The sequence below is a fragment of the Rhododendron vialii genome, chromosome 5a (assembly GCF_030253575.1).
Source record: "Rhododendron vialii isolate Sample 1 chromosome 5a, ASM3025357v1".
Lineage (NCBI taxonomy): Eukaryota > Viridiplantae > Streptophyta > Magnoliopsida > Ericales > Ericaceae > Rhododendron > Rhododendron vialii.
The window spans coordinates 33,199,371-33,221,892 of record NC_080561.1 but is presented as its reverse complement, the minus strand read 5'-3'; the positions used below and the strand labels follow the sequence as shown (position 1 = coordinate 33,221,892).

At 37.5% G+C, this 22,522-nt stretch overlaps 1 protein-coding gene across 6 annotated transcripts; it reads right to left on the bottom strand.

The window, feature by feature from the left end:
* Nucleotides 1–504: 504 nt before the first annotated feature.
* Nucleotides 505–19,416, bottom strand: LOC131327249 (aspartic proteinase 36). Of its 6 annotated transcripts, XM_058360303.1 has the most exons (10): nt 18,841–19,416; nt 16,068–16,197; nt 15,673–15,914; nt 13,453–13,677; nt 10,467–10,629; nt 10,284–10,357; nt 7,862–7,952; nt 3,634–3,706; nt 2,082–2,153; nt 505–962 (listed from the first exon to the last, which is right to left on the bottom strand). In XM_058360303.1, the coding sequence occupies exons 1-10, from the start codon at nt 19,080–19,082 to the stop codon at nt 817–819; spliced, it is 1,458 nt and encodes a 485-aa protein (XP_058216286.1). In that variant the 5' UTR covers nt 19,083–19,416; the 3' UTR covers nt 505–816. The 6 variants fall into 6 exon arrangements, 3 of the variants coding, with proteins under 3 accessions (XP_058216286.1, XP_058216287.1, XP_058216288.1); XM_058360304.1 differs by lacking the exon at nt 13,453–13,677 and having other exon boundaries at nt 18,841–19,395; XR_009200246.1 differs by lacking the exons at nt 505–962; nt 2,082–2,153; nt 3,634–3,706 and adding exons at nt 4,829–5,672; nt 5,801–6,166 and having other exon boundaries at nt 18,841–19,395.
* Nucleotides 19,417–22,522: the final 3,106 nt, after the last annotated feature.

Sequence of the window (22,522 nt, the reverse complement as noted above, 5' to 3'; positions counted from 1 at the left end):
AAATTTTGAATACAAAAAGTACCGAAATAAAGATTAGACCAAAATTTTTGGGAGATCTCGGCCTATTTTCTTGGCTGATAAAAAATAAAGGTTCAAACAAGAGTATTTTTTCTGTTTATTTAGATTAAAGAAACCTTCAACAAGAAAATAAAGGTAGAAGGGATAAGGTTTGGAATTGTATACCAACAAAGAAAAATACAATTTAATTTACCCTAATTTCCACAATTCAAAATGTATTTACGTATTAACATGCCCTACAATGTACCATAACCACCAAGGCCATATATGCCAGGATTTGCACGAAAATAATCTAGAAAACTTAACACGGAAAAAATCTACGCATACATTCCATTTTCCATGATCAACAAAATAGTTATCCATTTTCTTCCCGCTTACCATGCCCAGCCAAAAAAGGCTTTAAAATAAATTAGCACTATGGCTTACACGTTTCGCAAGTTTTTCCCTTGCGTTTTCTTCGCTCTCTACAAATTTAAAATCTGAACATAGCATAAGAATGTCATGCAAAAATTCCACTGCAGAACGGCGTCTAAAATGTTTCCCTCTATAGAATTTACAACTGACAATTGCCAATAAGGGGAGCCAAAGAAAGCACAAAAAAGGCACTATGGAGTAAGTTGTGACGTTCCCTAAGTTCAGGGGCTTTAACGTAGCCCTAGTTTGTGAGTAAAGAACAACAGCAGATAGTCAGATAACACTGAGACATCAAAGAATCATATGATGGAGCACACATTTTCATTATACCGACTATAGAATGCCAAAATCAATCGATGCCATTCTACTTGTCCAGCAATCTCATCACATGTAATTGTGCAGGATAGCCAGTAGAAAAAATAATGTTACAGACCATCCTGTATTCCGACTGCAAAATGAAGAAAGATCGTGGGGCCCAATAAGATACTCAGCTCCACTTTGTTCATCCTTCACTTTGACACTTGAAGAACCTGAAATCAATCGCGAAAACCAACTCAATAGTTCCTCATAATGTTTTTTACCACAGGTATGCATGAAGTAGTGTGGTGAAGACGATATTTGTTTCAGCCAAAGACAAACAGGAAGATGCGCTGTTCAGATTTGATTTGATGGCCACATGCCAACTGAAAGCTATGCAGTGGTGCTAAAGATTCCATGGTGAAGATTGTTGCAACACTACCTCTATTATGTGAAAGCATCAATGTGATCACATAAGGTTCATACACAATCCCTCACCTTGTAATTTGTATATGGTGGCACTTGAGCCGCTGGAGATGGTTATATTGTCTTAGAAATCACCTAGAATTTCATTCATGTTTCAAGACATAATTCTTTGAAGCGTTTTCCTAGACAAACAGATGTTGATGTGTGTTTGACTTCATACTGAACAAAATGCTTTCCTTATAAGCTTTGCATGTCATGAAAGAACACCACCACATATTTCATGCATTATAGCAATACATCCACAGGAAATCATTTTCTACAAGCCAAAAAACCAAGAGAAAGATGACCCAAATTATACACTTGTTTTTCTAGTGTTTAACGCTTATCCCCAACTGAAATGATAGGCCATCACAAACAGTGCAAGCAGATAAGACTCATTCTTGGAAGAATAGCATATCAAAGGAACACAGAAAACTAGTATCTGAGGGGAAAAGGCCTTCATTTATTGCCCAAAAATAATTTGCGCATGGGAGTGCCATACCACGAAAAGGAAAAAAAAAAGGAACATGAAACTTACAGGCAATACTATTGCCTTAAGTCTACCCATCATGAAACTGACAGATAACAACATTCTCTTCAGTCCACCCATTATTTTCATTTTCATAAAGCAAGCTTGTTTCCCAGCGCATGTAAGACATCCAACCCCCCCAGAATATTCTTCAACTTAAAAGGGATGAGAGATGTACAGTGAGTCAGATACTTTAAGGTACTCAAGGACAACTACACTTTGACGCCTCTTTTTATAACTTGAACATAAATGATGATAAAGAAGGAAAGATTTCCAATGTAGCAACATAAGAAAGAAGAAAGAGTAATTTCTGATCCAACCAAAAACATGAAAGTAACTGCATGTATGCCATACTCACAGTTGTATTCAGTCCACCCAATAGTCTGATTTTCGAGATCATACAATACTAGCTTACTTGATAGAACCATATCTGCATTTGATTTTAACAACCACATCAATCAATGCATTGACAAATACCCTGTTTTCCTTGCTCAAAAGAAAATTAACGTTCTGCATGTAATCAATAAGCTTGCTATATTCAGACTGCATTTATTAAGTACATTTGTGGCAAAAGATTAGAGAAGGATTGCAAACAGAGACACCACAATATTGGCAAAAATTTAAAGGAGTTTGTCCTTGACGTCTCATCAAAAATTTTAAGGAGTTTGTGCTTGAAATATAAGAGTTTAGCGAACTAATGAAGAATTATTTTGTACATGGCCTACAATGAATTATTTTGCAGTACTCTCCCAGAAGCTTCTTGAAAGAAGCTAATTTTAATGCTCCATACTCTCACACTGGTGGAAATGACACTTTTTTTTTACAACTCAAAACTCGAAGACACGTTGACCTAATGGAGCAGAGTCTTTTTGTATAGACCCCATCATTTCAGAAACCAAGTCAAATTATATTACTTATGATTGAGTTTCCACCCATATAACACAAGCCTTGAAAGCTCCCTATAAAAAACTCATACTCGACTTCTCTCTTTCAACCATCCAGGTCAGGGAAGTTCAAGCTAAATGCCTAAACAACCCAAGACTATAATCAACCTAGTGAGTAATACTCTATCCAGATCGAAAGAATCCATCAGAGGTCATCTTCACTGAGAAAGTTTGGCGAAATCAACAGATGCAACCACAACAAATAGAAGTCATAATGTGTACTTATAGGTTGCTAATCAATTCATGGTGCTTCAAATTACAAGGAGTCAGGAAATGGTGATTAGGAAACCCATCCGGCCATCCCCAGAAAACTAAATACAGGAAAGTAAAGGATGGTACAACGAATGAGCGACAAGGCATAAAGGAGAAAGATGGAATAAAGGAAAACCAGAAATAAACAATAAAGATGCTGGGAACATGATAAATGAACCAAAAGTCACATGATTTAGTAATGAAAACCATTGCTAGGAGACATATAGTTCAACTCTCATGTTCTACAAGTGAGAAAAGCCTAAGGAGATGAAAAAACTAAAGAATTACACAAAAAGGCGTATCAGGACAGAACCTTTGACTGACCATATAAGCAAATGACAACAAATAATCTGCACGAAGAATCCTAAGCAAGAAGAGGGCAGTTTTAAGTATCAGCAACTGTTGGAGATAAGTAAATAAAAAAATTTCTCCTAATTTGAAAAATGTCTCAGGCCTTTCAGCTTAGTTCAACAACACAAAAAGCCTCTAGTATATTACTGCAGGAACATAGAAGACAGATTGGATTGGAAATGACATGTGGATATAGCTTGTAGTAGATGACCAATTAAAATAGACTTTAGGAAACACGCAAGAGCTGCAGCATGACGAAAAACAAATTGACTAAAAACTTGAATAACAGAGTTCAAATTTGTAAAAGGCTCTCAATGCAAATTATACAAGAAGCATAATCGATAAGTAATTTTCGAATTGTACCTCCCAAAAGGTTCATTTCCTTTCCATCCTTTGACATCCCACTGTTCTGCCAGCCAACACACCAGACATCATCCTGCAAAGGTGGTGATCAGAAGAATACAGAGTAAAAAGGCCTTTAGAAAGTATAAGAACCAAACATCGGAACGTGATTGACAACAGAAATATGCTACAAACAATAAGTAAACATTCACAACACCATGTAAGAGGATGACAATCAAGGGTAAAGATACATCATACATGACTGGTAAGAAAAGCCCACTTGCTGCGTATACCAAAATGATACGTGTCACCAAAATCACCAGCCCAGATTAAATGTAAGCGTGACATGGTCATCAGGATCTGGAAAATATTCTGGCACAGGTAGGGCATTTAAATGGCATTTGCCTTTTTTATTCGTATCAACTTTTTGGTCACAATGGAAAATGATGCTAGGTAACGTGCCAATGGAGCAACCTGGTGCACAACATGGAGCTCAATTCACGAACGTGCAACAACTTTAGCATGGAGTAAGAATTATAATATGATTAGGAGTTCTATTCATAGTTTTAGTTTCCTAAATAATAGGTCATTGTACAGCCCCATAAACAAGAGGCCGTAGTCAATCAATTGCTCAAGGTTTAATAATGAATTGTAGAGTGTAACATGTTTTGAGCCTTGGCCCCAGGGTCGTTCTTCTCTCCCTCTTCTCCCTCCATGTTCTGCACCAATTTGGTACCAAATCGAGAATTCTTGATTATGCTCAATATCTATCTCAATTCTAAAATCCAGAATCTTAATTCATGTCTTTTTTTCTTTGACCCCTCCCAAACAAATGCTAATTTTGATTGATTTGGACTGTAGATTTCCTTTCAATTGAAATTAGTTATTCACCATCTACGAGAATTAAGCATCCATGGCCATTCTGTTAAAGCACCCAACTCATAATTGAATTTTCTTTTTTAGGTTTAATCCCTACTGCATGCATGCTGATGGGACCCTTTAATCCATCTATGTAGAGGCACTCTGTATCTTAATTTGTTATATTCTACTTGAGTATGGATTATGATATAATATTATCGCATTGTATTCATATCCTAACAAATGAACAGTGAACACTAAGGACTAGTGTTCTTATTGGAATGACAACTCATATAGATGAAAATCGATATCCTTCAGAGCTTAGGTTTGAGATCCCACCTCTCCCTCTGTCTCATAGTTTTCTCTTGACGGCTCTTTCTCCTTCACTTCCTCAAAGAACCACCATCGCAGCCTCTTTCCAGATTCAACATCATCATGGTTGACAAATACAGAGCCTTCCTAGGATGAGAAGTCCCTTGTTTTTGGCAATAATAGCTCCAGCCTTGGTTGTCCGTACAATAGTAAAATCATTACCAATGGCATGTTTGTGCCCAGTAGAGTGGATCAATGTAATCTCGAGAATGGATTGTTGATTGCTGTTTCCTTGTCCTCGAGGTCTCTGGCCGCACAGGGGCTAGCTATGGTAACCTTTCCGTTAGGTGTACATGAACAAGAGTGATGACCTCACTTTCTTCAGTCTTAGGTGGTCGGAATGGGAGTTGACGTCCCCAGCACAGTGGTAGAACAATCAATTAACTGGAAACAGGTTCAAATCTGATGTAGGGAGAATTACAGTTATAGCTTTGCCAACCTAGCGACCCCTGCTCTTCTGCTCCATTTCTTTGTGTTTTTGTTTACGTTATCAGATTACTGGGCATCTTGGTAACTTTAGTTGACGGGTTGCCATACTGGAAAAGTTGTGATTTTAGCTCTTTATCAGGTTTGAAGAAGCTCTAGCAACTAGGATACTCTAAATTGTAATGGTTTGATAGGTCCTTTTTTGAGCCAAATTTTAGGAATTTAGGATAAATAAAATGGTCCGTTGTTCTACTAAATCGCACCTAAAATTTTGCAGAATTGAGTATTTCGCAGACTCGAGTATTTTGCAGACACTCTTCTCAGGTTTACATTGATAGCTAAAAGCCCCACAACATTCTTGATTTCAGCCCCAATCTCCCCATATCCAAGTACTATCCCTTCCCCTGCCAGTTGACCAACAATTTAACAAATAAACCACAAAATCACTGCTGCAGTAGCCCTTTATTTAGAGAATCTGAAAATCTAGAAGCACACTCTAAAGATCATATCCTTTACCCCTCAAAACCCTCACCACAGAAGGCTCCATTAGCTCAAAAACCCACTGTATGTATCTCATACGCAGCGTCAGGCCCCAGATTCGTAAACCATTCATCATCCCCTTGCCTCTAGTTCCTTTCAATTTTCCTTTTGTCATTAAAATTCCTCCTATTTAGCGAATCTGAAAATACAGCAAACATACACTGTAACGATTGTATTTACACAAGCCTTTTCCTTTTACCAATTAAAACCCTCACCATCGAATTGCACAAAACCCACTGTCTATCTCTAGTAGTGATCCTCATATCCTGCTTGTAGCATACAAACCTTGATAGTACTTTGAGATGCCTTCAGGTTCAACTTTGTAAGTACTTCAAATCACTCAACACTCCAAAATCACCTGCACATCACAGTCACTCCTTCCAAGTCTGCTGATAAAAGAAAACAAGATGGAAACTCACGTGGGCTCCAGTAGCACACAATGTAATACAGTACACGGAGAGATGAGAAAGGGTAGCGCAAAAGGGCCACAACCCTAACACAGGAGAGGCTCTATTTGCAGTCCTAAGACCCTAATGATAAAAGGAAATAGAAACCTAATAGAAAACACACCTATTAGGTCGATTTGATCCTGGATAACACCCTTTCCCCCAAATTTCCATGTGACAAAATGTAATCAAGCGCCACACTCTCTTGTCCCTCCAAGCATCATCAAGAGTTTTAGAAGTATAGTGGACACTGAAGCGGTTACCATCCCCAGCTCACATAAGCCTTCCAAAGCTGGTGAAGCTCACATGGTGGATGTGGTAGTCATGGTTCATAACAATGATGATGAAAATGACTCTGCTTCGCCACAGGGCATCCCTGGCTTTCAGCGGAGGACATCTCCACAGAATAGTCACCTCTCCTAACCTCCCAAAAGAAGTGCCCACTAAAAAAAGGCTCCTAATCTAAGAAGACACGTTGAGCTACTGAGTACAAGAGTACTGAAAGACAATCACAAATCAATGTGAAGTTTCTGTTAGCTTCACCTCCCTCAAAAGCATACCCCTAAACTGAGGTGTAGGCAATGTTCCAAAAGGCGCTAGGCGCTAATAGGGTGGAAGAGGGGTGCCTAGTGCCAACTCGTCACTGCCTAGGCAATAGGTGGTCTTTTCAGTTTTTGAAAGAATATTCTCCCCTCCCCAAAGTTATGAGTAAGAAATAATATAAGACTAGGAAGCAAAGAATTAAGACTAAAGTAACTACTAAAAAGTACGACTTATGTATAATGTATATAGTTTGTTAGCCGTTTAAGTTAGGGCTTTGATACGTAGTATGTACATATCACATCCATTTGTTTTAATTAACACTTGACACCCTATAAATTTTACTATTAAACAATAAACCCCAAAAATATTTTTAAATTTACGAAATACACCCCACGAACGAATCGCCCCCTAGCCAATTAATCAACGGCTAATTGCTGACTAAATTAAAAACGCCTAGTTACTGCCTAGACCCTAAAATCAAGGCATTGGGGTTCAGCCTAGTGCATAGGCCGACATTATAACACTGGGTGTAGACCCCACCATGCACTCTGCTTTGTGCAATCTGAACACATAATATGATTTCAAATACAAAGAGGGGAAGGAATAACATATCTATTAGAGACAAACAAAGAGTTTCCAGAGCTCAAGATAGTGAAGCCCACCCTTGAATCCAACCAACACGGGTCGTGCCCACAAAAGCAAAAGCCAAGGAGGTGCACCTCGCTTCAGAAGGGCTAAACCCTTAACCAAACTTTATAAGCAAAGACTTTCCTTTGATACAAAAGCAACTTTCTTCTCCCTCATCAAGCAATACCTCCATGTTTTTCGCATGGAGTTGTGATGGAATAATGGGAAAGTAGGTGATTGTAAAAGACGTTTCTCTCTACAAGCACCATAACAACTTGGCGACGCAAAAAGAAACTACCTTTGAGACATTTCACACAGGTCATCAAATAACGTGAGATCACAAAATTTATTGCATGAAATGTACACTACTTCAAAATTAACCAGAAAGACAACCCTGATACGGATCATGTAGAACGTATGCGGAGCAGATTACTTACACGTATTTGGAACAGATATTCACGAGGATAAATTGTCAGGGAAAGTGAATTCTCAAAACCAAAAGTGACAGCTGGAAATCCATCATCGACACTGTAAACAGTATACGGAAAGGACAAATTATATTACAATTTTAATATCATCATGCGCCAAATAAAGTGAATAGCTTTCAAGCAAAACCTGTGAACAAAGTCATGCACATTCAAGAACTTCGATTGCGCCACACAAAATAAATGAAACTAACATAAACTCATCAACCTTTAAGTTTGATTGAATCAATACCATATCAACTTCTGGCCTAGAGGCTCCATCCATAGTTATATGCCGAAGAAGATCACCAGTTTATAGTGAGTTTACGTAGATAGTACCCGAATTCATATGTTACTTGGAACAAATATCTTTGCTAGTCGGTTACTGGAGATTTATTCATGAAAGCGGTTGAGTTAGTCCGCATAGGGACATGGCAAAACCATTGTATTAGATTGAGAGGAAATTGAATAGGACGACCTTATTATAAAAATTACACGTGCAACCAATGTCTATGAAGCGCGAGATGCTCAATGAGTTATACTATCACCTCCATCAATCATATTGCATCTCTAAGAAATAAATTTTATTAACAAGAATCCAACTGAGGGACGTGTAACCATGAAATACTGGAGAGCTACTCCCAATCTAAACAGAATTGCTTCATTGTATTACCATCCATCTTTAGGAAAAAGACATGTATCATATAAATGATACTGTAGTGATGGCAGAGGAACTGACTCTTTGAATTGGGGTTGGGCTAAACATAAATTCCATCAGACCTGCCTGTGGGTCAATTCCAGCAAATCAAATTAATGTCACATATGAATATTCCAACTCTTTATCCGTCTTTAACCTCCTCTCTCCAAAATTGATGCAGTGAAAAATAAAACTTGTCAGCAATTAATTTCATATTCCTTAAAGCTAATCCAGATTTCTTGAAAAAGTGCCTTAAGTAGCCCTCGAGGAGTCCGTTTATTCTCTCCGTCTGATAATGACTTAAGGGAAAAAGGGGAAGTACGGATTTCCAGGCGTTGTGGACACTCCTAGAGAAATCCATTCAAAGGCGCGCCCATCCCATATTTGACACTGGACCAATAGATGAGTAGCTAACTTTATGAAAAAGAAAGTGGCCAGAAGAGAGTAAATAAATTCATAGAAAGGATAAAGATTGAATCTAAGATCGAACAAGATCAAGAGAGGAAAAAATAAAGATATTTAGATTACAATCCCACAAAGAGAGGCTTCCCTTACCATAGGTGAGCCATTGCAGGAGGCAATACTTCTCGATGGAAGACCCCTTATACATACAGAAAGCACTATATGCCAAAAACACACTTGTTTGATGAGCATAAAATTTTCCTTTAAGTTCACTACCAACATTACCTCTTGATTGGTATAGCTCAGCAAGTTTTTCCCCCATTTTGCTTGTTCAGGTAGAAATATAGACTATCATATCAAATAAACTCTGCTAATGGATTACAGGACAACTGAATTGAAATGCTACCTTTCTCTGCCCTGCTAATTTCAGGAATTGAATAGAAGGGAAACACAGGAAGAATGCGACTTAAAGACTACCTACTTGACAAAGCAGCCTTGAGTCTCATGATAGCCCATTAGCAGAGTTATTTGCGGTGAGTAAATGAATTCATAGCTTATGGAACCATAGTTCATTTCCATTATTGCCGTACTTTAGTTTTCTTTCAGTGCTACTCTTAGTAGATTCATAATTAGATGAGTAAGGTGCCATACCGCTTTCTTTTTAAACCTTCTTTTTCAAAAAGAAAATTTCAAGCTCAAATATAATAAAAATGAAAAATAAATTTTTGATTTTTTTTGCACCGTTTAAAGATCTCAATGAAATCTATCAAACAAGATCCATATTGGTAGGAAACTTATTTGCGTAAACATATGATTTTTGAACTTGAAATTACCTTCCTTTTCAAAAAGTACTTTTTCCAAGAAACTGGCATGGAGCCTAAGCTCACACAACACTGTGGCAAATGGAATTCTTTCACCAGTAACAAATCGATCATACAGTGCTAGTCATCACCTCTAAAAAAATCATCACGCAATTCGATAACCCAGAACTGAAAGTAGGTGTATATCGTGATATCCTAACAATGTCTTCCCCTCAAAGGAAAGAGAATGTAAGGTTACGGTCAAAGGAGGCCCAAGTCTATTGCAACAAGGGGCTTTCATGGCCCTTACAACATAAATGCTTATGTAACAACTATGCACAATCAAGAAGAAAAAAATAAAAGAACCATGCCAAAGACCAAGCAAATGTAAAATCGAAAGGGAACCTCTCGAAGCTAGAAACTTCATGATATACTGAATTTTCAAAAAAAAAAATAACTAAAAGAAGAAAGAAAAGCCCGGAGTGAGTTTCCTTACTTTTCCGTGAACTGAAAGCATGTGAACTGCTGCTCCACAGTATGCAATTTCAAATTAGGTTGTGAATCCATAACCTAATTACAGGAAAATGGAAGCACATAAGTATTTGATAGACAAGGCCAACATTTAAATTCTTTGAAATACATCGCACACCATCTTTTCTTTTTCCAGATGGGAGCATACCTTTGTTATTAATGGGTTATACAACTCATCTGCGAGATATGCCAAAGTTGTCCCACTATCAATCACCATCGATGCCCCAGCATCACTGTCCAATACATCTGTGGAAATTTGTAGAAGATCACGACCCACCTTAACTGTCTTCAAAATTACATTGTAATGTGCCCTAAGATAGTGACAGAACTGAAATTTAGACAAGATTCTTAAGCTGAGATCAAACCTGATTGAGGAACAATAAGCAGACATGAATACTAAAATAATGCCACGCAGAGTTAAGTTCATCCAAAACATAACAGACATAAAAGGAACTGAAACCACAGAAACTATCACTTGAGACTGACTGACACAATAAGATTTAACAATCAAAATTGTAAGATAGGTCTTGCTAACTACCAACCCTAAGAGATGGTTCATAAGAAAAAATTACCAAAATATTTAACATCTCAACGCTAACGGCGGATCCAAGAATTAAACAATGGCGGGTAGTCAAGTATTAAATCCTAACCTTGAAATATTTCTCCTCAGTCAAGCACCCAGTAGATAATGCTAAACATAATCATTCATCATAATAAGTTTAACTTTATAAAGCATATTTTCTACAAAAATATAAACTAAAAATTGAACAAGAGCACAAAAAGACATTCTAAACAAATTGAGGGTTATAGGAGGGGCTTTGTTCTTTACAAATTTAGGGTTAGTACTAGTGTAGCTTTTTTAGGAGATAATTGAAAGAAACTATATCTTTGGGGGTGTTGGTGCAAGCATAAAAACTTCAGGAGGAGGACAGAACCCCCTTGGCCCCTTACAAAATTCTCCTCTACAGCCCTACTTGATGCACCTTTTCACTTATTCCAAAGCACTTCTACAAATACCTATAACAACACACGCTTTGAACATTTATCACGGTTATCCACCAGTTACCATATCCCTTTTAAGATTACTGACATGAGGAGTTTTCCTTGATTAGGGTCGCTATTCATTAGATAACGCCCAAAATTTTTTTGTCTCTGAAATCTAGAGATAATAATACTTTGACAAAATGGTTTGTGATAACTATCTTTCTAATATCTATTTAACTCAGAAAAATAGAAATCAACGATGGCAGATGTGAACAAGAGATATATCGAACAGCTGAATGTGTCTTCTTGTTTCGTTCCTTGACATCCCTTTACACCATTTCCTTCCAATGGTAAACCAAGAGTGATGGTTTTCTTATTTACTTTCACTTTTTCAAAACAAAATAATGGCATATCAAGGAAATCCTACCATCCTATACTTTCCTTTATCTTTATCTTTTTCGTTTTAATTTTCTTCTTTATTTTCTCTTTCCTCCATCTTTGTCCATAAGTAGAGGTGTGGGATTCATCATTCATCACACTTGTTGTGAGTTTTCAAATTTTATATCTGTCAGATCTTGTCCCACATTGATCAATTATAACCTCCAAAACTAGTATATGAGCCTGGTGGCCACTCCACTTATTGCCAATTCCCCACACGTGTAATCCCTGAACTGCACATGAAGAGGTAAACAAATGATCCATAACATAGGGATCACAATGAAACAAGGGGCATGTAAGGCACAAACAACGGGGCAATCAATCAAAAAAGTCTTGTCCAAATGCCTCCGAAAGCATAACTATGATACCATGTAGAAACTTTTATATGAACTCAAACGCCCATTTGGGTTGGATATAAAATTACTACATCGTATCAAAGCGGGGCCCATTCATCTGCGCTTTTGGGTTGGATATATAATTACTACACAATATCAGAGTGGGCCCATTCCACCCCAAATTTCGAAATTCACATGCCACGATGATAGACCCAATAAAGAGGCTGCACGATAATAGATCCCAAAAAGAAGCTACATTTGACAAACTTCAAATGCGTCTGCACGTGAGGGGATATTAAGGAATACACCCACATTGCTTGGGATGGTATGAGTGATCACTTAACATATTATTGGGACCTCCCCACCTAATAGCTTTAGCTTTTGGGTTGGATATAAAGTTTCTACAATATCACTTGGTTGACGTTGATAATGTTCTAAATATGAAAGGAAATACTAGTGTTCAATAAACATTTGTCAATCTATCCAAAAACCTTTGTTAGGTGACCTCATCCTGCCAATGCTGATGCTAAAAATCATATTCTGCAGAAGCAAAATGCCAATGGAAAACAAATGCATACACAGAACCCAATACTATCAAAAAGCAAAGTTCACATACAATTACAATCACCAATTGTCCTAAAGCTTAAGCTATTAGGAAATAGGCCCAACAACATTGACAACGATGGTATGTTTCCACCGAAAATATACCTACAAAGAGAGTTTACACGTAGCAAGGGAATCCAACAGTCCTTGTAATCACCAGTATATGGTATTAAGGTCATTTGATAGTTCCATTGAAGGTTATAAATGTTTTTCATTTTACTTTTTTCATCATGAGCGGAAAATAGACATTAAGTGCTCAACTTGGTGAAAAGCAGAATATTATAAAGATTGAATATACGGGAGGTCCTTGCCCATTTGTTTTAAACAAACAGGTCTAAGGCAAATCTCAAGGGATTGGGGGAGGATATAAAAATTCATCAAAACTGAAAAGGACAAGAAAAAGACACATTTAAACATTGACTAATTGACAAGGATATCGTAAATGAATAGAACAATATCATAAAAGAAGAAACAATGAACCAAACTGTATTAGAAGAAAAATATAGGAATCGACAAACATCAAAGTTGAGAATAGAGAAACACATGCTATATTAGTGACATAGTATTACATCCATAGAACGCAAGTCAAATCCTGAAATCAATCCAAAAAGTTCATTTCCCATAAAAGGATGTAAACAATTATAATGATCTAAATTAGGCAATGAAGGAAAACCTCAACCAAATAACCACACTATTGCATAGTTTCACTATAAAGCATGAATCATATTGCATAGTTTCACTGTAAAGCATGAATCATGATGTAAGATTACATACTGATTTGGGACCATTGGAGTTGAGTTTAGTTTTGGCTGCACCAATTGTCCAATAGCAAAGATTCCACCTCCATTTGTACCGTCCAAGCAATGAGCAAACATTTTTTTCACCTTTCCAGCGGATGCTATCTGTGATATCATAGAAGAATTTGCCTGTCCAAAACCAAGGATGCCATCAAGTGCTTGAGCAGAAGTACCAAGTTGCCCTGATTGTTTAGCTCCACACCTATCTTGGACCAGAATTATATATATGAGGAATAGAAGCATTATTTTAGATCCACAGCGCTAAATATTTAGACCTTAGCAAGACAAACATACGCAGAATTCCGGGTTGCTTGTTAAGCGAAACAGAGACATTTTGATGAATAAACCAGCTCAGTACCATTTCATCTTAAAGCTTAACTTGACAAGAGGGTGAATGGTGCAACTTAATCAGCCATATAGTTGACAGACTCAGTAGTGGGAAATCCACACAATGAGCGGCCAAACATATGCAAGTTAAAGTATCTGGTAGGCAGCAGGACTTGGACACTAGACAAGACATTCCAACTCTAATAACAGCTATCTCATTTGGAATGATGCATAAGTTGTAAGAGCATTTGTTTTTTTGTTTTTTTTTTTTGTATAGTCTAAGATATGTATCTATTGACATATATGTATGGATACAAACACAAGCACGCGCGCATGCACACATACACATATACATGTCCTTAGCATGGCTAATCCAGCACATGTCCTTCCAATCTAACACAATTGCTAGATATATGCAATAGCCACAGAAGATCTCTAGATGAATAGCATGAGTCCCTGGTTTGTGGTCCATATGAATGTTTGACGGCACTTTGAGAAGTATAGAAACTCATGCAAGCCTTTTCTTTACTGATGGTGCTTTTTTTTTTTTTTCATTCCTGGTCCATTCACATCTAATCACTTCTACTTCTCTCAATTCATCTGATGAAATGACTAAAATGTTCCAAAAGGTCTATATACATTCAACGGTTCTATACCTTGCGTACAAGTCATTGGGTCCAATACTAATCAGTCATGTGACAAGACCATTGCTTTGTGTGGTTTAGAAGTTCTAGTGGACCGCAAAAGATTTGCATCATCTTTTATGAGAAGCTTGTAAGGTCATGCAATTCAGGTAGTCGAGTACTTCTTCTTGCATTTCGAGGCTAGGTGTGCTATAGTCAACCTGATTGGATGGAGGGCGTGCCTTCCACAAACATGCTCACAGTCAACAAAACTGGATTTGGTGTGTTAGGGTGGCAAAGAGCCAATAGAGTTAAATTGAATGAGGTAAAACAAACATTTTGATGCAGGACAGAGTTGGAATAGGGCTAAGTATGATCGAACACGAGGGAAAGGGGCTGTTTTTTTGGGGCTGTGAACAGTGGATGTGAATAGTAATTTGTAAGAAGAACGAGATGAGGGTTAGAGAAAGATAGGTCTAGGCATCACACCTAGAAAACCCAAGGCATCACACCTAGGGGCTCTTTAGCATCACACCAAAGAAAAGATTGCATCACACAATCTAATAGCTTGAAAGCTACTCAATTTTTCATTCATTCAATCATGATTTGCCATAAGGCTTACAATCTTATTTATAACCATTTCAACTTGACTCTAGAACTTCCTAACATAAATAACCTTCAACTAACTTTAGACTTCCAAAGACACATTGAACATAGACTCTTTGACTACATTAATGACATGGAAAAACTTATGACTCTTAGATCAACTAATTGACTCTTTGACTACACTTAACATTAATGACATGGAAAAACCAAATGACTCTTTGATCAACTAATTAACTCTAAAGACTTTGACTAGAAAATTAAATAGACATTTTGACTTGACTAAAACCCAAAAGACACTCCTAAGAATCCAGCCCATGTCTAGGCAATATCCCAAGTAGATCTATGGCCAATCCTAACCCTTAAAAACCGGATAATGGTTAAATTACTGAAATACCCTTGGCCACCTTTTCTGGACCGCATCACATTTTGAGGTCTCTAAAAAGAAAATTTTATCCAACTCAAACAGTTGAGCTATTAGGTGGAAAGCTCCAATATGTATGCTAAAAATTATTACCCATTACATCTTTTGACAGCAAATAGTGTCAGATTATCTCTCATTTCTAGGTGTTACCTTACCCTATGACTGTGGTTATAAACTTATAATGTTGAACTACACTCCAAAAGTAGAGATGTGAACTCACCCAAATGCCACACTACCATTCATTGGCGTGGTTTGAAGGTTTCCAGAAGCCCGGTTCAATTGTACTATATCACTAACAAAGTATCCCAAACTTGAGCTCCCATCTCCGTAAGTAACCTGATATGGACAAATTGCTCCAACCTTGCAACCAGTAGGGTTGAATGTCTCAATGCAAAAATCCTGGTCACAAGTAAGCAATGTTCCAGTTGTGGAGCCTTTCGGATCATAAAGTCTGAGTTCTACCTGTTATACAGTAACCATGATAATACAATTTTAAACTCAACATTTGTTAGAAACCGTGAAAGAGATCATGGAATATTAACAATACAGCAACAAATGACACAGTTCAAATTCTTTAATAAAAAGATTCATATCCAATATAAAGAAGGGGCATACACCGAGGTCGCTCTTTTTGGGACAGTTCTCACAGCCAGCACAATTCACCCACATAATGTCACTTCCCGTATCTACCTGCAAATAGTAGTCCTTTGGAGGAGTCCCTAGCCCAATCTCAGTGTAGTAGAGCCTAGAGAATCAGCCGAATAATCCAAATAAACCCCATATGCATACACATATACAAAGTCCATCATAGAAATGTGTATAGATGCATATGTGTTTGAAAATCATTCACAATGGACAGCGGCGCATTAATAAATCAAGGGAAAAAAGACATCATCACAAATGCAACATAACATTAAAAATAAAACAAACCTCTGTTTCATTTCACATAACAATTATCTGATCTTTTAAATGATGTCAAGAATATAAAAAAGGAAACAATATTCCACACAACTAAGAGTACTGTCGTCTTTTAGCTTAGTCTCCTTTTCTATAACCAAGGAGAATAAAATGGATAAAAAGCCAAGGATTCATGTCATAGAGATCTAATAAAGCTTTTACGTGTTGGCTGTCAGCTACCTAACACAGAATAGAATATTTAAAAGCAAACAGAAAGGAAAAAAGAAAAGAAAAAAGGAGATGCATGGATGTTTAAGGAGAACACTTGGTCCTCAAGAGGTAAAAATAAAGGAAAACAATGCTAAGAGTCAAATATACTCTCCAATACGTAGAAACAAAAAATAATAAGTATAACACTGGTATCCCCCAAAAGGGAATCTCACAGAAGCCCCAAAGTTGACAAATACCAAATCGGTACCTCCCTTTTTTATTTTTAATTCGCTTAGCCCAGTCGATACATTTTAATTAGGTTATAATACATGCATTGTTGAATGGGAAAATTTCAAAATGGCACCTGAACTTTGCACTAAATGTCACAGAGGCACCTGAACTTAAGTTTATTTCAATTAAACACCTGTACTAACAAAATTCCCAAATTTAGACACCTGAACTTAAGTTTATTTCAATTAAACACCTGTACTAACAAAATCCCCAAATTTAGACCCCCGCCGTTATATTTCGTCCCAAAAATTGCTGACATGGCATCTCCAACCTGTTTAAGTTGCCCCATTGCACTGTTTTCAACAAGGGACGATGAAGTTTGCCTATGGGTTTCGCTTGGGTGCATCGTCCCTTGTTAGAAACATGTGCAATGGGGCAATTTAAACGGGTTGGAGATGCCATGTTAGCAATTTTTGGGACGAAATATAACGGCGGGGCTCTAAATTTGGGAATTTTGTTAGTACAGGTGTTTAATTGAAATAAACTTAAGTTCAGGTGTCTAAATTTGGGGATTTTGTTAGTACATGTGTTTAATTGAAATAAACTTAAGTTCAGGTGTCTTTGTGACATTTGGTGCAAAGTTCAGGTGCCATTTTGAAATTTTCCCTTGTTGAATTGATAACTGCCGCCAGTGCCATACCTGGTATTGAGTTTGCATTTATTTTATAACAATTGTTTAAGGCTTGCTGATGCAATCACATTACTTTTGAAGAAAGATAATTTCGTTCATAGTTTTGTTTTGCTTTCTTCAAGTGTCATTAATTTTGAACCAGTCATCAGGCATAGATACAAGCTGACATAGTATTTTTATCATTCTTCAACAATTGTGTTGCGCAGTTGAGGCTAGATTGCATTAGGACGTGCCTAATAGCTATTCAAATTTACATGTATATATTGTAATGACTCGCGCGAGCTGACGTGCTTAACGGCATATGATCATCGGTGTGTGGGGTCTCTTTGCCCGTTGTGATGCCTCATGCTTAGAATTCTTTTAATCTTTATAATTTGTTTCCAAAGATTAGTAAAATCTTTTTTGCCCTTTAAAAAAAAAAACTAACATCCTTAACCTTTAGCCTTAACCATGTGGCTCAAAAAATTAACCTCAAATTATACAATAGCTGCTCATGATACATTATATATTACTTTCATTTACATTTGCTTCCCGATGTGGAACTAGTGGGATCCCACATATGTAGAGAGAGAGAGAGAGAGAGAGAGAGAATGGCTACAAACAAATCAAGTTGCTCGCGAGCTAAGGCTCAGCTCGAATCGTTTAGTAATCGAGCCGTGCTCGAGTTTGAATTTTAGTCTCGTGTTGTAAACGAGCCGAGCTAAACATTCTAAAGCTCGGCTCGGGTCATCTATACAAACTGGCTTGTTTATAGAGGCTCCTTTACCAGGCTCGTCTCATTCGGTAAACGAGCCTCAAACACTACAACGCTTGTCTCGGCTCATTTGCACCGCTAGCAGAGAGTAATGCCATATCAGCGGGACAACCAGTCTCATCAAATGAACAAATAGCCACCATAACTCGTATTTGTCACATTAATTACAATTATGGCAATAATTACACAAATGAAACGACAAACAAAATTACAATTATGGCAATAATAACACAAATGAATGGACGAACATAATCACAATTAAATGCACATCATAATTATATAGATGTACACGTCTGCAAAAAAATATATTCCCTCCGTCCCAAATTGCTCGCCCTTTTTTGAAACGTTTTGCAGGCCATAAAAAAATGTACCCATGAGATTTTCTATAGAAAAAAAGTACACAAATTTTTTCTTCTGAATGACTTCTTCAAATTGGTGTAAAAAAATCCAAGTTAGTATATTAATTTTTACGTACAAAATGCACGGTCTCCAAGAAGGGGCGAGCAATTTGGAACGGAGGGAGTATATGTTTACATATACATACAAATATATATATATATATATATATATATATACACACACGTAGAGAGAGAGAGAGAGCTAACGCGGTATCGGTGGGGCTGCCGTTGCCACCCAAAGGGAGATCGACGGCGGCCAGGCTCCTGCCGTGACGGCGGTCGTCATGGGCCTTCAAAGCCGCCAACGACCTCCTCTCACGCGCCTCGAACTTGTGCTTCACATTGAACACGACATTAGCTGATCCCAACAGAAAATACGAAAAAAAACACAACCCCACCGCCAACGCCTCGAACCCAATTCTTTTTCTCATCAGTATTAGATCCACCATTCTCGTACCCACTTGTATATGTATATACTATATATGCTTATACACGTATAACAATTCCAATGTATCTGTATCTCGATCAATTTTCTATTGGATTTTTTTTTTGTTTTCTAGGTTTGAGAAAGAACGGTTTGAGTTGAGGCCGCCTCGGTTGGGGTTGGTAAGAGGTTGGCAAAGGCCTAATGCCGGGAGAAAGGGGAAGATGTAAGAGAGAGAGAGAGAGAGAGAGAGAGAGAGAGAGAGAGAGAGAATTGCGACCTTTCGTGGTTCAACGGCAAACAGACTTTTGTTGGATTTTACTAATTCGGAAAAATACGGCGTACTTCGGCTTACGACTTCGTCAGTTTGACTTTTGACCCCAGGGGTAGCATGAAAAGGATTAGATTACGGCTACTGGTAGATTACAAAAGGAAACATTACTCCTACTTTTAATTTCCTATCAAGTAGTATAAATTTTTCCCGGAAAATGACATCTTGTATATAACCATAAAAAAGTTTTAAATCGAGATCTATACTCCTTCCGTCTCAAATTCTTAGTTCTTTATGATTTTACGTGTAATTTTTATTGGCTTATGTTCAGGGATGGAACTAGGATTTCGTAAACGTGGAGGCCGAACTATGCACAATAAGATTTGAAAATTTCAAAATTCGAAAATCTAATAGTTTGTTTAGTTTATGTTTTTGTTTTCACATTCGTTAAACCTAATATACTCTATTCTAGAAGATTTGGGAAGGGAATGTGTGCTAATGGGAATCGAACGTTGCCCATGTGCATGAGAGTATAAGGGAGGCACTAACTGCATTCCACTTGTCGTTTGGTTTAGGTTTTGATGGAAGTTTTTTTGGATAATGTGGGGAGAGAGATGGAAAGATAAATAAGATTAATAATTGAAAGAAAAACTTATGGGGGACCGTACACAAAGAGAGATTGGGTTTTGAGACCCAAAACAAGCACATTCTTAAATCGTTTAAATAACTAAATAACATTCAATAAAAAATACAATATATAGGTGTTCTTAACAAACAAAAAACAACTAATATTAATATCAAAATTTGAAGAAAAAAAAACACCGAAACAACGCGGGGGCCTTGGCCCCCATAAGCCCCAATGTAGTTCCATCATTGCCTATATCTCTCAATGTATATTGTTTAACATAAAAAATAATATATATTGAGAGATATAGGCCATTAAAATTACACGTAAAACCATATAGGACCAAAAATTTGGGACGGAGTAGTATTTATTTATTTAAATATGAAAAGTAGAAAGGATTCCCATCAACTCCAAAGGGTGTTTCCGGTAGGCAATAAGTTTTGAGAAAGAACAACTCCTTGTTGATAAGTCGTTAGTTGTTTCCATCAACTAATAAGTTGTTGAAAAATGTCAAAATTGTTTTCACTAACCAATAAATTGTGGATGAGTATGTGAACGAAAAATTATTGATAAATATTAAATTATTTCCACTAACCATAGCTTGTTGCCTAAAATTGTTAGTGGAAACATCGTCTAATATCCTAATTCAAAAGTAGTTGGTATATATTGAGTTATTGTTCACGCCAAAAACTGAGTGGCATGTAGACGGCTACCACATGGCATAACAAACCACATGGTGTGGCTACTTATTTCATTATAACTTGGTTGGTGCCAATCAAATGATGCCATATGCCATTTATTTTATGTTTTGCCAAAGATTAATTGCTGCGAGTCAGGGGTTGTATGGAAATTGTGGGTATTTGACCACATCGAATCACTTCTCCTTCTCTCTATAACCAAATCGCTTCGTGTAAAAAAGGGATGTATAGGAGATACGTGGCAAGCTCTTATTTGCTCTTGAATATGTATGTTTTTGTTCGCAATTGAATATGTACTACTCCGGTATTTATTATGCAAGGGAAGAGGAAGAAACTGCCCTTGGATGATAGGGATCATGCCCTCAATTATAAGACATGTGCAATTAACCCCAAAATTATAGGGATTGTGCGGTCAAGCCCTAATTAACTTATACAAGCTGAGCAGTTACGAGGGACACTTAGCAGGCCTTTGTGACTCGAGGAGACTTAAGAAGGCTTTCTTCAGCACCCATGTTGTCCACCGTTGTTCAACTTATTCAACAACCCTGTGATCTAGAAAGTAGAAACATGGAGAGGTGGTTATTTTGTGCATAGATCATGAGACATATGACGGGTCCTGATGCAATTGTGCAGCCCAATTTCATACTCGAATCCGTTTGCCTTGGAACGCAAGGGAATATTTCTTGGAATACGGAAGCGATTTGTAACTAATTTTTGGCTCCAATTGAAGGTTTTCAATGGCCATTTGGCCGAGTCAAATGGCACATGATCTAGGAACTTAAGAATCGGGCATGTAACATGAGACACCTGGTGGCCCTGATATAATACAGCTGCATATTTCGAGGACTGAAATAATTGTCTTGAGACCTATAAATACAAGAATCCAAGACTACGAGTGCAACACTTTCTTTTGCATCAATTTACATTACCTTGTATGTAAATTCCTTGCAAAGATCAGGGCAAATGTGAGGGCTAGAGGTTTTTTTTTTCTTGGTGCGTTGGAAATTTTCATTCTCTTGTCAGCTGTTTGTTTTCTGGTTTTTGCGCAGTTGCTCTTTCTAGGAGTGCAGGGGTGTTGATATTGTTGTCTGTGGCTTCATCTGGGGAGAAAAAGGCAAAATTGTTAGGACGGGGCTGAGGGTTGTCCGAAAGAACGAAGTTGGGACCGAGATTTGGAGCTTCTGGATTTCCTGTCCGGACAGGGCTTGAGGCCGTCCCTCATTCGGGCGGTCGGACACGTAGCAGCTCTATTTACACTCGTTTTGTTAGGTTTTAGGGTTTTGTAAGCTTGTTTCTGTGAGGGAAACCTCGAAAAACAGAAAGACACAAATAGAAAGGAGATCGGAGTGCTTGTAATTCTTATCATTTATAATGGATTGATCTGTCCCTTTCCCCCGTTTGAGCAGATACATAACATGTGTATTAAACCAAGTATCTTGTGTGATTGCTTCTTGCTAGCCTTGCTCTCGTTCATCTTTATTGTTTGTCATAGATCGAATAGTTGTATCTTCTGCATATCGAACAATGTAAACATGGTTAATCTATGGAGCGTTTGTGCTTGGTTCGGATAAAATGACTTTTACCACACACAAAAAACCGCAAGGCCCACTGGAGGAGCCTAAACCCAGCAACCTGGGCAGGCTAACACTAGCACATAGAGCAAAGAAACAACAGAAGAAAAAAAAAAGGATAATAGCTTAAACCCAACAACCTGGGCAGGCTAACATACTAGCAAAACAGAGCAAAGAAACAACAAAATCAAGATAAAGCTATTCAAACAGAAGCAAACTGGCTCTAAGAATCCGAAAACACTTTGTGGAAAATTTTCCAGTGGAGACACAAAAGCCTATTCTCATCAGATTTCTTCCTGT